Below are 12,266 nucleotides of genomic sequence, written 5' to 3'. Positions count from 1 at the left end.
GCTCGTGGGCTCTAGGGTGCAGGCTCAGTAGTTGTGGCACAAGGGCTTAGTTGGTCTGCGGCATGTGGGATCTTCGCAGACCAGGGCTCGAACCCGTGTCCCCTGCATTGGTAGGTGGAGTCTTAACCACTGCGCCACCAGGGAAGTCCCAATACACTAGTTTTTAAATGGTGGCCTGAACTAGGCTGTATCAGTGGGTATGAAAGGAATCAGAAAAGTGTGAAATATCTGAGATGTAAAATCAGATGAACTAAGTTATGAATGAATGTCAGGGATACGGGAGAAGGAAGTATCAAAGGATGAGTCCCATGTTAATTACTGTAAGAGTAATTAATTAGCTGGATGATAAAACAGGAAGGGAAGATGGCAGATAATCAGGTTTTCCGGAGTAAAGATGATGAGTCCAGTTTCAAACGCACTCAGTTTGAGTTCCTTCAAGACATCTAAGTGAGGCTATCCAGCAGAAAGACATATAGGTCTGGAGCTCAGGAGAAAAATCCTGGGGAGCTGTCAAGATAAAAATGCTCAACAAAGACATAAAAATGGAGTGAAAGCTCTAGGGGGGAAAATACAGTGAAGTGGGAAAAGAAAAAAAAAGGCAAAGCCCTAACGAATGCCAACACTGAGCAACAAGCAAAAGAGGTCCCCTGGCAAAGGGGACCACAGAAGCAAAACCAGGAATGAGGCACTGCAGAGCAATGGAGAAAACAGCCAATGACATCAAATAGTGCTGAGAGATCAAGCAAATGAAAGTTCAAAAACATACTCTAGGCCTGGTAAAAAAAAAAAAAAAAAAAAAAAAGATGTCTTTAGTGGCAGTGACAAGAACAGTTCTGTTGGAGTAGGGTGAAATATGATTACAGTGAAGAAAGTGGTGGGAGATGGGAAGGAAACAATGAGTACAGACAATCTTTTTAATAAGTCTGGCTGTGAAGGAAAAGCAAGTAGTTGAAAGGAGGATGGGGTCAACAGAGGGTTGTTTTAGGATAGAAAGGATTTGAGACAATATAAATGCTGCAAGGAAGAAGTCAGTAGATAGAAAAGTTTGAAAGTAAAGTAAATACAGAAGCAGGAGATGGGATCCAGAACACAGATGGAAGGCTGGGCCTTGTCTAGGAAGAAAGGACACCTCTTCCATTAAAACAGGAGAGAGGAGAAGTAAAAGTATGTTGAGTGCAGATATGTTTTACAGACTTGGTGGCAGAAAGTTAAGGAAGGTCCTATTGTATGGTTTCTATTTCCTTTGTGAAGTAGAAAGTGAGGTCACCTGTCAAGAAAGATGAGGTCAGGACTCAGAGAAATAGTCCTAGCGGAGAACAGAGACAGCTAACTAAGGAAACATAAAAGGAATGCTGGGAAATGTTTAGGGTCCACTCAAATCGATGACCATGTATCTGTATGATTTCCTCTGGTAAGAAGTCACAAAATATGAATGCAATTTAGTATGTATATTTCATACTGGATAATCTAAATGAAAAGCAACAGTTCAAATGAATATAACAGAAACAACAAAAACTGAAAAGTTGCCTATTTTCTAACAAATTTCCTTCCTAATACTCCCTGTAAAATACGATATAATTCTCAATGATATACATACAGGATGATGGCTGAAAGATTTATATGGAGCCAACAAATAGACAGGAATATGTCTAACATTAACATGCTTTTCCAATGGAAACAGGACATTCCAGAAGACTCGTTGAGTAATAATTTATAAATTTGGTATGAGTGGATATTTTTAAACCTAGTTTCTAAGAAATAAGCTATAAATATTAATAAAAATAAACTACATTCCCTTTCACCCATCCTTCCTGCACCTCCACGTGAACATGAATGGACTCTTCAATCCTTGGTGACAACCCTGTTATGTTATCTCATCTGAACTTTGAGAATGTTTGGGAAAGAGGTCTACTGGCTCTCAGGCTATGATATTTTCATCTCATTTCATCCGGAATCTTTAAAACATTATCATTATTATAACTCAAAGCAATTAAAAAATACATTCAAGTTTAATTTACAACCAAGAGACAGGTGAACGAAAATCATATTGGCACTAAAATGCTCACCTATAATAATTCTAAGGGTAACCACTGCTAGTGGTTTTGTATATTGTCTTTCTTATACTTAAGTACGTATGTGTTTATTAAGTATGTATGTATTTAAAGAACAAAATCTGCACTATGCTGCATGGTTTTAAAATCCAGTTCTTTGTTTAATATTTATTATATGCCTATCACCCAATATTCTGCAAAAACATAATCACAATCACTATGTAAGAGTTTCTTTTGGGTGAAGAATTAGGAAGAATTCAAGAAAAAAATCAATTACTATTAGACAAAACAATCCTCTTCCTCCAACAGTTATCCCCCATTACTCTTTGCCATTTTTAATTCGATTAGAAACAGACAGAAAACAACTTACCCTCTAGTTCTCACAACGGTCTTTTCGTATTTAAACAGATTCATATATAAGGAAGAAAAAATACTATATTCTTTACTTGGATTTTTTTTTTAACTGCAGAAAGTGTGTCAAACATCATATTCTGATTTAAAAGTAAACAGTCTTAAAATATATATTTCTTAGTTTTTGCCACTTTGACCAACTGAACACATACACTCTTTTGTTTAGATACTATTAGAAAGCTACCCAAAGTTAAAAGTTTTCATTAAAATAGCAAAAGCTAGTTTGGAAACAAACATAAATGATATCCTAACCCATGCTACAGGGGGAGAAGAGGAAAAATACATCTAACAAATGAAATGTCTCTAAAAATAAGCTATGATCACACTTCATTTTTAACTGTGGAAGTTTTTCTAAAGGCAGAAAATTGTTGAGGTTTCCAAAGTTAAAATGACTCAAATTTATAAATATAATCAGCTACGACTACCTAAATACTAGTACAAAAGACTGCCCAATTTCTCTGAAATTACATTTCAATAAGAAAACCCAGAGAGGGCTTCCCTGGTGGCACAGTGGTTGAGAATCTGCCTGCCAATGCAGGGGACACGGGTTCGAGCCCTGGTCCGGGAAGATCCCACATGCCGCGGAGCAACTGGGCCCGTGAGCCACAATTACTGAGCCTGCGCGTCTGGAGCCTGTGCTCCGCAACAAGAGAGGCCGCGATAGTGAGAGGCCCGCGCACCGCGATGAAGAGTGGCCCCCGCTCGCCACAACTAGAGAAAGCCCTCGCACAGAAACGAAGACCCAACACAGCCATAAAAAATAAATTAAAAAAAAAAACTTCAAAAAAAAAAAAAAAAAAAGAAAACCCAGAGAATTTAAAACAAACCCCTAACATGGGTGTAGAGAGGCTTTCATGCACTGAGTATCTACCATTTGCATGACCTATGCCAGATTCGAGAATGTGCAGAGAAAAATGCAAGTTCCTCTACCCAAAAATTTAGTGAATGGGCCCCTGAAGGAGCTTCTTCCAGCAGTCTGACTTCCCACAGCTGGAGAAGGCTGTGGAATAGTGCTGCTTCTCCAACAGAGAGGAAGAAAGCCAAGCGCAAGCTTTACTGAAGTGAAACAAGAAGACTTCCCTGGTGGCGCAGTGGTTAAGATCTGCCTGCCAATGCAGGAGACACGGGTTCGAGCCCTGGTACAGCAAGATCCCACATGCCGCGGAGCAACTAAGCCCGTGTGCCACAACTACTGAGCCTGAGCTCTAGAGCTCGCGGGCCACAACTATTGAAGCCCTCGCGCCTAGAGCCCGTGCTCCGCAACAAGAGAAGCCACTGCAATGAGAAGCCAGTGCGCCGCAATGAAGAGTAGCCCCCGCTTGCTGCAACTAGAGAAAGCCTGCGTGCAGCAACGAAGACCCAATGCAGCCCAAAAAATTAATTAATTAATTAACTTTTTTAAAAAGCACAACAAGAAATAATCCAGAACCACAAATACATTTCCACTTCTCCAGATCCTCCTGAGTAAACAACATTATGTGTACCTGAGATGAAAAAAAAAAAAAAACTAAAATAACAATTGAGAATGTCTTTGCCTACTAGGGACTATTCAGTAAAAAGGCAAGATACTATTATCTCTGACTGACAGATGCTTAAGTATGGATCATATATGCAATTAGAAAAGAAAAAGAGCAGACTAAAATCAGAAGATAATTGATACTTTTTTTTTTTTAGAACAGACAATACACTAACTCAAACATACAAGCCTATATACAGCGATTTATGTTATTAAACAATATATTTCATATAATCTATATTAGCTCATGAACATATGAAGTCACACACACATTCATATGTTCACTCAGCTTGCAAAAAGAATTTAAATAGTTGCTTTGAACCGCCTACATACAAAAGAATCAAGTCTGAACCTAGCATTTTCAAAACAGCTTCCTGTTAAAAAACCACACATAACTTATGATTCATTGTCATATACTATATATGCATAAGAAAAGGAAAGTCAAGAAGGTCCCACATCAACATGTCAACAGTGTTTTTTTCCTCTGCGTAGTAGGATTAGAGGTAATTCTTATTTTCTTCTTTTTGTAGATCTGTCTCCTAATTTTTTTCCACAATAAGCACATATTAATTGTATATGAAGTGTTGAAAATCAGCCTCCAGGTTCTTAGAGCTTTATTTACAGAAATGGACAAAGTTATGGTATCCCATTTGCCACCATCAACATACTTACATAATATGGTTCTGCCTCCCGTTCAGTTATCTCATCCTGATAGAGGGTGAAGCAAGTTGGAAGTCGTCCAAACCACACATCTCGAAGCACATCTTTGTCATCTGTCATTCTTCCAGTGGTTAAAGCAGTACATATAGGCTGACTTCTTCTCCAGCCAAAGCCAGACTGAAAATAGAACGAAGAGTATTAGATCCTTGCAGGTATAAATGAACCTGCTCCAAAACAAAGGAAGATTATAGGAAAAAAAGAATGCATAAAGACTATTCACTTCAAAAAACTCCGTGATGGGTCTTCTTTAGAATGAATGCAAAAATCAGTACAACAAATTCTAAATGTGGAGCTATTATTTATTTAAGGAGATCACGGAAGTAACCATGTCAAAATTACATGTACAACCAACGAGCCAGAGCCAAAGTGAAACTACACTTGAATCATTCTCTCAAGCCCCAAAAGAGTCTACCGCTTATCTAAAGTGAACTCTTCACCTATAACTTCTCTGTGTCTCAGTTTTCTCATCTGTAAAACGGGAATAACAGCACTGACCACATAAGATAGATAATGAAAATTAAATTAATACATGTAGAACACTGAGAACAATGCCTATAACACAGTACTATAAAGTGTATTTATCATCATAATTTATAGAACCAACCAGAGCATGTCTCAAAAAATGTTCAAAAGTCAAAGACTTCAAGAACTTAGAATAAGCAAAAGCATTATTTAGTGTAAACTGGAATTATGAGAGTAAAGGAAAATAACTAAAAATTATACATTGAACATTGCTAATAACATTCAATAGAGAGTCAATAAATATTTGATCATTTGATATGCCCAGCTCTGTGGCAGGTGCTGAGGGCATACAAGATGATGATGATGATGGTGGTGATAACTTTTTTAAAACCTCAGGCATCGCCCAGAAGGTACTATTTACAAATCTGCTAAACATACCATGCACTTTCATGTCCTTTGCATGGCTTTGCTCATGCCGGTGGTTCCTTACCCTAAAGTAGCCTTCCCCACCTCGCCTTCCAACTTACACATCATTCAGGACTCTGCTCAAAATAGCCTTTCTTCTATGCATGAATCAGGCAGAACCTGTTACCTCACTGTGCCTTTACTTTTCCTCTACTACGGCAGGATTTCCAATCTCATAATTTTTCCATCATACCATACTTATTGCCAAACATCCCTTCCAATTCCAAAATGTCCATGGTTATAACTAAATGTTACTTTGTGAGAGCTTTCATAATGCAGGAGGGGAAGAAGTTAAATATTAACAGAAACTATAGTGTTCAGGGAAGAATCTTAAAAGATATTGAACTTGAAGAATGGGTAGAATATGGACAGACAAAAAGAAGACAAATATTCCAAGCAAGGCAAAATAGCATCAGCAAAGGCAGGAAGTGGCAGGAGCAGTATGTGTACCAACTTTTTAGGAAACTTTGTGTTGGGAGGAGTAGTAGATAATGAAAGAGCTGACCTGTGACATGTTTTACTATCATACCTGATCCTAGGTAAGTCACTTTACTTCACTCAGTCTAAATTTCCTTACCTGTAAAAGTCACCAGGTTGTTCTAGAAAAAAAAAAAAAAAAAATCTATGAAGTATTTGACATGGTAATGGACACAGCATGTGCTGAGAAATAAAAGCAATTATTATTCTTTTAATGTCAAATTTGTAAATATAAAACGTAACTGGATCATGAAGTACGCCAAATAGAAAATTGTGGGTTTTCAATTTCATCCAACAAGCCTAGAAAGGTTTTATAATGGTGAAATAAAAACAATTATCTGGTAGCAGTTCACAAAAGGGGATCCAGAGCCAGAGAGAGGCTAGCCGGGAAGCAATTTCAGCAACTAAGGCACATAATGAGTGCCTGACCTAGACTGGTAGCAGTGGATTGATGAGAGACAGGAGGGCTTTCCAAGGAAGAATAAATAGAAGTTGGTAAAAAGACCGGCTGAGGGACAAAGACCAAGGACAGAGAAGATTTAAATGCTTACAGCAGGCTATACAGTAAGGTAGTTAAGGGGTTTTGAAATCAGACTGACATGGGTTTCAACCCTGACTTCCACATATAAGCTGTATGTCCTTAGACAACAAACCTGACATCTCTAAACCTCATATCTATAAACTGAAGATAATTCTAATTTCACAGGGTTGTTGGGTATTTAGCACCTAGTAACCAAGCACTGGAAAAATGGTAAATGTATTTAATACATGGTTTCCCTGTGCTTCCATGGCCCCTCTGCTTGAATACCCTTTGCCCCTTCTCTTGGACAACTCTTAATCCTCTTTTAAGAGTCAGCTTAACATTAACTCCTTGGGAAGCTTTCCACTAAGCAAACTATAATCTAATTACTTCTGTTATTATATCTTTATTGTTATACAGTGTAACAATGCATTGCACCTGTGTATCTTATCTGTCTCTTGCCCCTCCCCACACTAAACTGTCAGTTCCTTGACAGCAGAAACTGAGTCATATATACCTTTGTATCCAGGACGTTAGCATAATCAGCACATAATAGGCTCTGGAATTTTTGTTAAACAACTGGAAAATATATAAATAAATAAAATGTGTAAATCCAAAAGTTATACTAGCTACTTAAGAAACTTTTCCACCTAAACTCTTTCCTAACTCTGTACAATCACACTTCATATTCAGCGAATTTCACTATTTTAGAAAAATATTTTTCCCTCTCATACATATACTACGATATCAACACCATGCATCCAACTTGAAGGCAATGTTTTGGAAGAACAGAAATCCCAACCCATGATGCAGTCTACTAGAAGTAAGCTTCCTGAGGGCAGGGACTACTTCTTGACTGCTGTATTCTCTGCATCTAATTCATGGCCTGGAAAAGAGGCAGGTGCCCAACCAACAACACTTAGCAAACAGCACAGTGAGTATGATAAAAATATTGGGTTAGCCAAAAAGTTCTTTTGGGTTTTTCCATAACCTGTTACAGAAACCTGAATGAACTTTTTGGCCAACCCAATAAAATGCACAATTAACAGTCCCTTTTACACTACAAACCAAGAAAGGCTAACCTATTACCTGAAGCTGTTTTGCTGACAAAATCCCTAACTACTCAGAAATTACTTAAAATATCAAATAACTACTAGTAGTAAATTTGTAAACATCTAAAAATATATATGCTGGCTGATCTCCCTTTAAATTCATGAACACTGACCTCAAAAGTGGGCTGTGAGGGCTTCCCTGGTGGCGCAGTGGTTGAGAATCTGCCTGCCAATGCAGGGGACACGGGTTCGAGCCCTGGTCTGGGAAGATTCCACATGCCGCGGAACAGCTGGGCCCGTGAGCCACAATTGCTGAGCCTGCACGTCTGGAGCCTGTGCTCCGCAACAAGAAAGGCCGCGACAGTGAGAGGCCCGCGCACCACGATGAAGAGTGGCCCCCACTTGCCACAACTAGAGAAAGCCCTTGCACAGAAACGAAGACCCAACACAGCCATAAATAAAAAATTAATTAAAAAAAAAAAAAGTGGGCTCTGAGTATTGCCCAGTATTCTCATACTTCCCTAGTCCATTTATTCTTCCACTGTCCTAAATCAACTCCCCCTCCTCAAATTTTCACATCTCCTTCCTCACTCTCTCTCAGCTAATGACCTGGCTTTCTATTTCCTTCTATCTGGTTACTAAGGATCACTAGTTCTGAACAGGGGTTTTAAGGAACAGCCCCACCTCCACCCTGGGGGATAGGTCATAACTCCCTCCAATCTCCAAATGCTGAAGTGCCCCACGGTCCTTGAACCCTGCATTTGGAGATCTCTCAGGGCTTTAAATATCACTTACACATTAACAATTCCCACATTTACATCTTCAGCCTAGACTTCTCTCCTGAACTCCAGTTTCATATATACTACTGTATACTGACATTTCATTTGAAAATTCAGCAAGTGCAAAACTGAAAATGATTGCATATCTTCCTCCCTCCTCTCCCTATTACTCTGCGGTCTTCCCCAAATCACTGAGTGGTAACTCCGTTCTTTAGCAGCTCAGGCCATAAATCTGGGAGTCATCCATGACCCCTCTTCACACTTGATGGCTCTAGCTTAGATATAAATCTAGAATCTGGCCATTTCTCACCACCTCCACCCTTACCACACTGATCCAAGTCACCTTGACCTTTAACTCAGATAAATGCAAATGGCCTACCAACAGAGGTCTCAACATTTCTGCCCTTGCTGCAGAGAGACAACAAAGTAATCAGAAAAATCTTTTAAAACACAAGTCAGATCAGTTCACTCCTTTACTCAAAACCCCACCATCTCATTCAAAGTAAAAACTAAAGTCTTATGAGGTGTTAGCAGGCCCTATATGACCTGACCCCACTCTGACCTGCTTATCTGCTTCTCTCCGCAACTTGCTCCCCCAGTTCCAGCCAAACTCGCTGATGTGCTCCTGCCTCAGGGACTTTGTGGTTGCTCTGATGGCCCTCTCCACTACATCCACGGGCACCCTTCTTTATCACTATCAGGTCTCTGCTCAAATGTCATCTTTTCTAAGGCCACCACTATAATTTCCCATGCATGCTACCAGCACTCCCCATTCCCCTTCATTACTTTATTTTTTCTTCATAGCACTTTTCACTACCTGACACATATTTTAATTAATTTTTAAATTAATGTCTCCCCCCTCAACCCTCAAAGTGAACTTCATTATGGCAGGGATATTTATTGTCTTCCTCACTGTTTATTGTTTTGTTTACTTTTTGTTCAGTGCCTGGCACATAACTAGCACTTAGTATCTGTTAAATTAATAAAGTGAACCTACACTTGAAGCTTGTACATTATTCTAAAAACTCTTATCCATATAGTACCATTCTGTTCACTTTTCCCCAATTTTAATCGGCATACCTTTGAGGATCAAAGCACCTACTTAAATCCAATATAAAATTCTAAAATTTCCCTCCACTGCTACCCTCAGCCCAACATCTTTACTTTCAAATTCAAAATTCAACCAACAACTCCCTTTATGGAAATCACAAAGTAAGTCCGTTCAGATCCAAGTACACACAGTCCCAAAGACTGAAATTTATCAAGTAAACTCTGGAAGGCCTTGGAAATTCAGTGCTGTTTGATAGCCTCTGGGTTCTGATTCTTGCTGAAAACATGCTGTGCCTCCCCATCCCTCAGAAAAATCTAGGACCAATCCACTTTCCCTAGGTTCCCCACGTTCAGGTGTGACTTGAAAATAATCCAAACTATAAAGTATGTGAAAGTGCTCTGCCAAGGGAAAATGGCTTTGTTGGCACTAAATATTATTATTAAAATGAGACAATGAATGCGTCTGAGAAGATAAATTGGGGGGAAACCCCACCGATTTCGGATAGAATCGAACTGCTTATAAAATAACTATGATCTAAATAACTAACTATTCCACGAAAAATGCAGGTCCCGAACTAAACTCTAGAGCCTGCGACGAGACCCAAGCTTCCCACCTTAGTAAGGAACGGACGTATTCCCCGAGAGACCGCGCAGGCTACACCCTCCAGCCGGCACTAGGGCTCCGAGGTCGGCTCTTGGCCAACGCCACCTCCCCCCGAGGAACCACCTTCACCCGCCACCACCGCCCGTGGGAGCGCTCCTCTCGCCGCACACGCCCCTCCCTCTTACCACACCTACCTAGCACTTCCCCAACCCTCTTCCTCCGGGCATTTCCTCACACTGGGGTGACAGACACACACATACCCTACCAGAAGCTCAGGCTTCTCCTCCGCCTTCCTGCACCGGTGAGGACGCTCGGGTCTCGGGCTCTGGCTGGGCGGCGGCGGAGAGCGCCAGACACACTGTCCCGCAGAGACGCACCAGACTGGAGTCCCGCTGGCCCGCGCAGCCGCAGAAGGCACCTGCGCGGAGGTCGGAGTCGAACCCTGCTGCACTTCCGCCCTCCCGTATCCAGCGAAGACAGCCCGCAGCGCCGCGGAGCTCTGGAAGCCCACCGCCAAGTAATGTCACCCTCGGCGCCCGGAGATGACGTCACGGGGCCCCACGTGGCCCGCACTCCGCCCTCCCAGTTCGGCCCAACCCCGTGAGCAAGCTGGAGCCGCGCTTGAGCATGCGCGGACAGAGCAGAGAGCGTGACTGTTCGGTCAAACCCATGGCAAGTTCCCGGCTTCTACCCTCTTCCTAGAGTCCTGTGCTTTTGGCATAGTCATTGTTGTTTAGGGAGGTTAATGTAACAGTTCCGTGAGAGCAGAGAGTTTTACAAATACTGAGTCACTGCCTCACTAGAGCTTCATCGCAGCATCCCTGTCCTGGCTTCACACAGTAAAATTAATAAAACGTTGGTTTTCAAAGTGTTTTCGTATCTATTTTCTCATTTGATCTTCTCCACTCTGTCAGAGCCACAGCACGGATTAAGAGCCGCATTTAACAAAAGACTAAAATACTTGAATACTGAAGCCCAGCCATCCCTCCAATTGTACGTACCTATGTCTTCCTGTTGGTGAAAATGACAAGCAATTAGTCAACTTACTCCTAAAAAGTGTTTGCATTAGGTCTATCCAGAAGTCTTAGCAGGCATTTAACGTTTTTCTCTTCATTACACATGGCTTTCAACATAATGCTATGCATGCCAAGTGAATACTACTGTGCTGAGACTCATGATAGGTTCCTGATAAGTGGGAAGACTAGGAAAATCCTAGTATTAGCCACAGGATTCTTTTTAAAGAAAGAATCTTCTAGGAATTCCCTGGCTGTCCAGTGGTTAGGACTCCACGCTTTCACTGTCTGAGGGCGTGGGTTCAATCCCTGGTCGGGGAACTAAGATCCCAAGATCCCACAGGCCGTGCAGCGCAGCCAAAAAAAAAAAAAAAAAAAAACCTTCTTGGAGGTTGTCTAGCCCAATGATTTTCCAGTGGTGAATCACAACTCATTGGTGGGTCATCAAATCAAGTTAGTGCGTCATGACTAGCAATTTTTAAGTTAAAAAAAAAAAAAGAAAATATTTGCATGCTTCACACATATTAAAGGTAAATATTGTTTCCTGAAGTTTTTACTTTAGTACGTACATGGTTTACACTGTGTAGGAATGTGAAATACATTTCTTGATATGGGTAGCAGTCAAAAAAAATGGAAAGCCACAGTTCTGTCCACTCCACTTACTTAATGCAGAAATCCTCTCTATAGCATCCCCAACAGACAGCCATTAGCCTCTGTAAAAAAGCTCGTGGGATAAAGTTGCCCCCACTTCCCAATGGTAGGCAAAACTAAATGGAATTTACTCTGAAATGTATCGAAAAAATTAGATGGATGGACGAATGGCTAGAGGGATGGATAGATGGATAAATATGTGATAATGCAACTACAGTAAAATGTTAACGGTAGAATCTAGGTGGTGAGCATATGGGTGTTCACTGTAAAATTCTTTCAACTTTGCTGTTATGCTTGAAACTTTTCCTAATAAAATGTTTGGGGAGGGGGCAGAGAAACTATTTATGGAGAACCCTAATGGGTAGAAAGTGATTATATTGAGCTAAAATCCAGCTTCTTGTAACCTTTAAGAATTGACCCTGTTTATTTCCTTCCTCCCCTTGTCCCTCCTTTACCCCACCCCCAACCTACAATAGAAATAGCTAACCCTTGTAA

At 40.7% G+C, this 12,266-nt stretch overlaps 1 protein-coding gene across 8 annotated transcripts in view; it reads right to left on the bottom strand.

Moving 5' to 3' along the window:
- The window catches only part of ATG5 (autophagy related 5), a 126,461-nt gene that overhangs the window by 109,018 nt on the left and 5,177 nt on the right, over positions 1-12,266 (bottom strand). For 3 of the 8 annotated variants that reach the window (XR_011074979.1, XM_068551374.1, XM_068551376.1), the window contains exons 1-2: positions 10,373-10,654; positions 4,651-4,815 (exon numbers count right to left, since the gene is read on the bottom strand). Coding sequence is in view for 2 of the 8 variants with exons in the window: in XM_068551374.1 (XP_068407475.1) it covers positions 4,651-4,758 (108 nt within the window). In the remaining 6 variants the exon portion in view is untranslated. Of the gene's footprint in view, positions 1-4,650; positions 4,816-6,202; positions 6,225-10,367; positions 10,655-12,266 lie in introns of those variants that run through there. The other 5 variants (XR_011074982.1, XR_011074981.1, XR_011074983.1 and 2 more) reach the window with 5 other exon arrangements.

This window comes from Eschrichtius robustus, chromosome 9 (assembly GCF_028021215.1).
Source record: "Eschrichtius robustus isolate mEscRob2 chromosome 9, mEscRob2.pri, whole genome shotgun sequence".
NCBI classification, from domain to species: Eukaryota; Metazoa; Chordata; class Mammalia; order Artiodactyla; family Eschrichtiidae; genus Eschrichtius; species Eschrichtius robustus.
The sequence above is the reverse complement of the archived record's forward strand: the minus strand, read 5'-3'. Positions and strand labels throughout refer to the sequence as shown.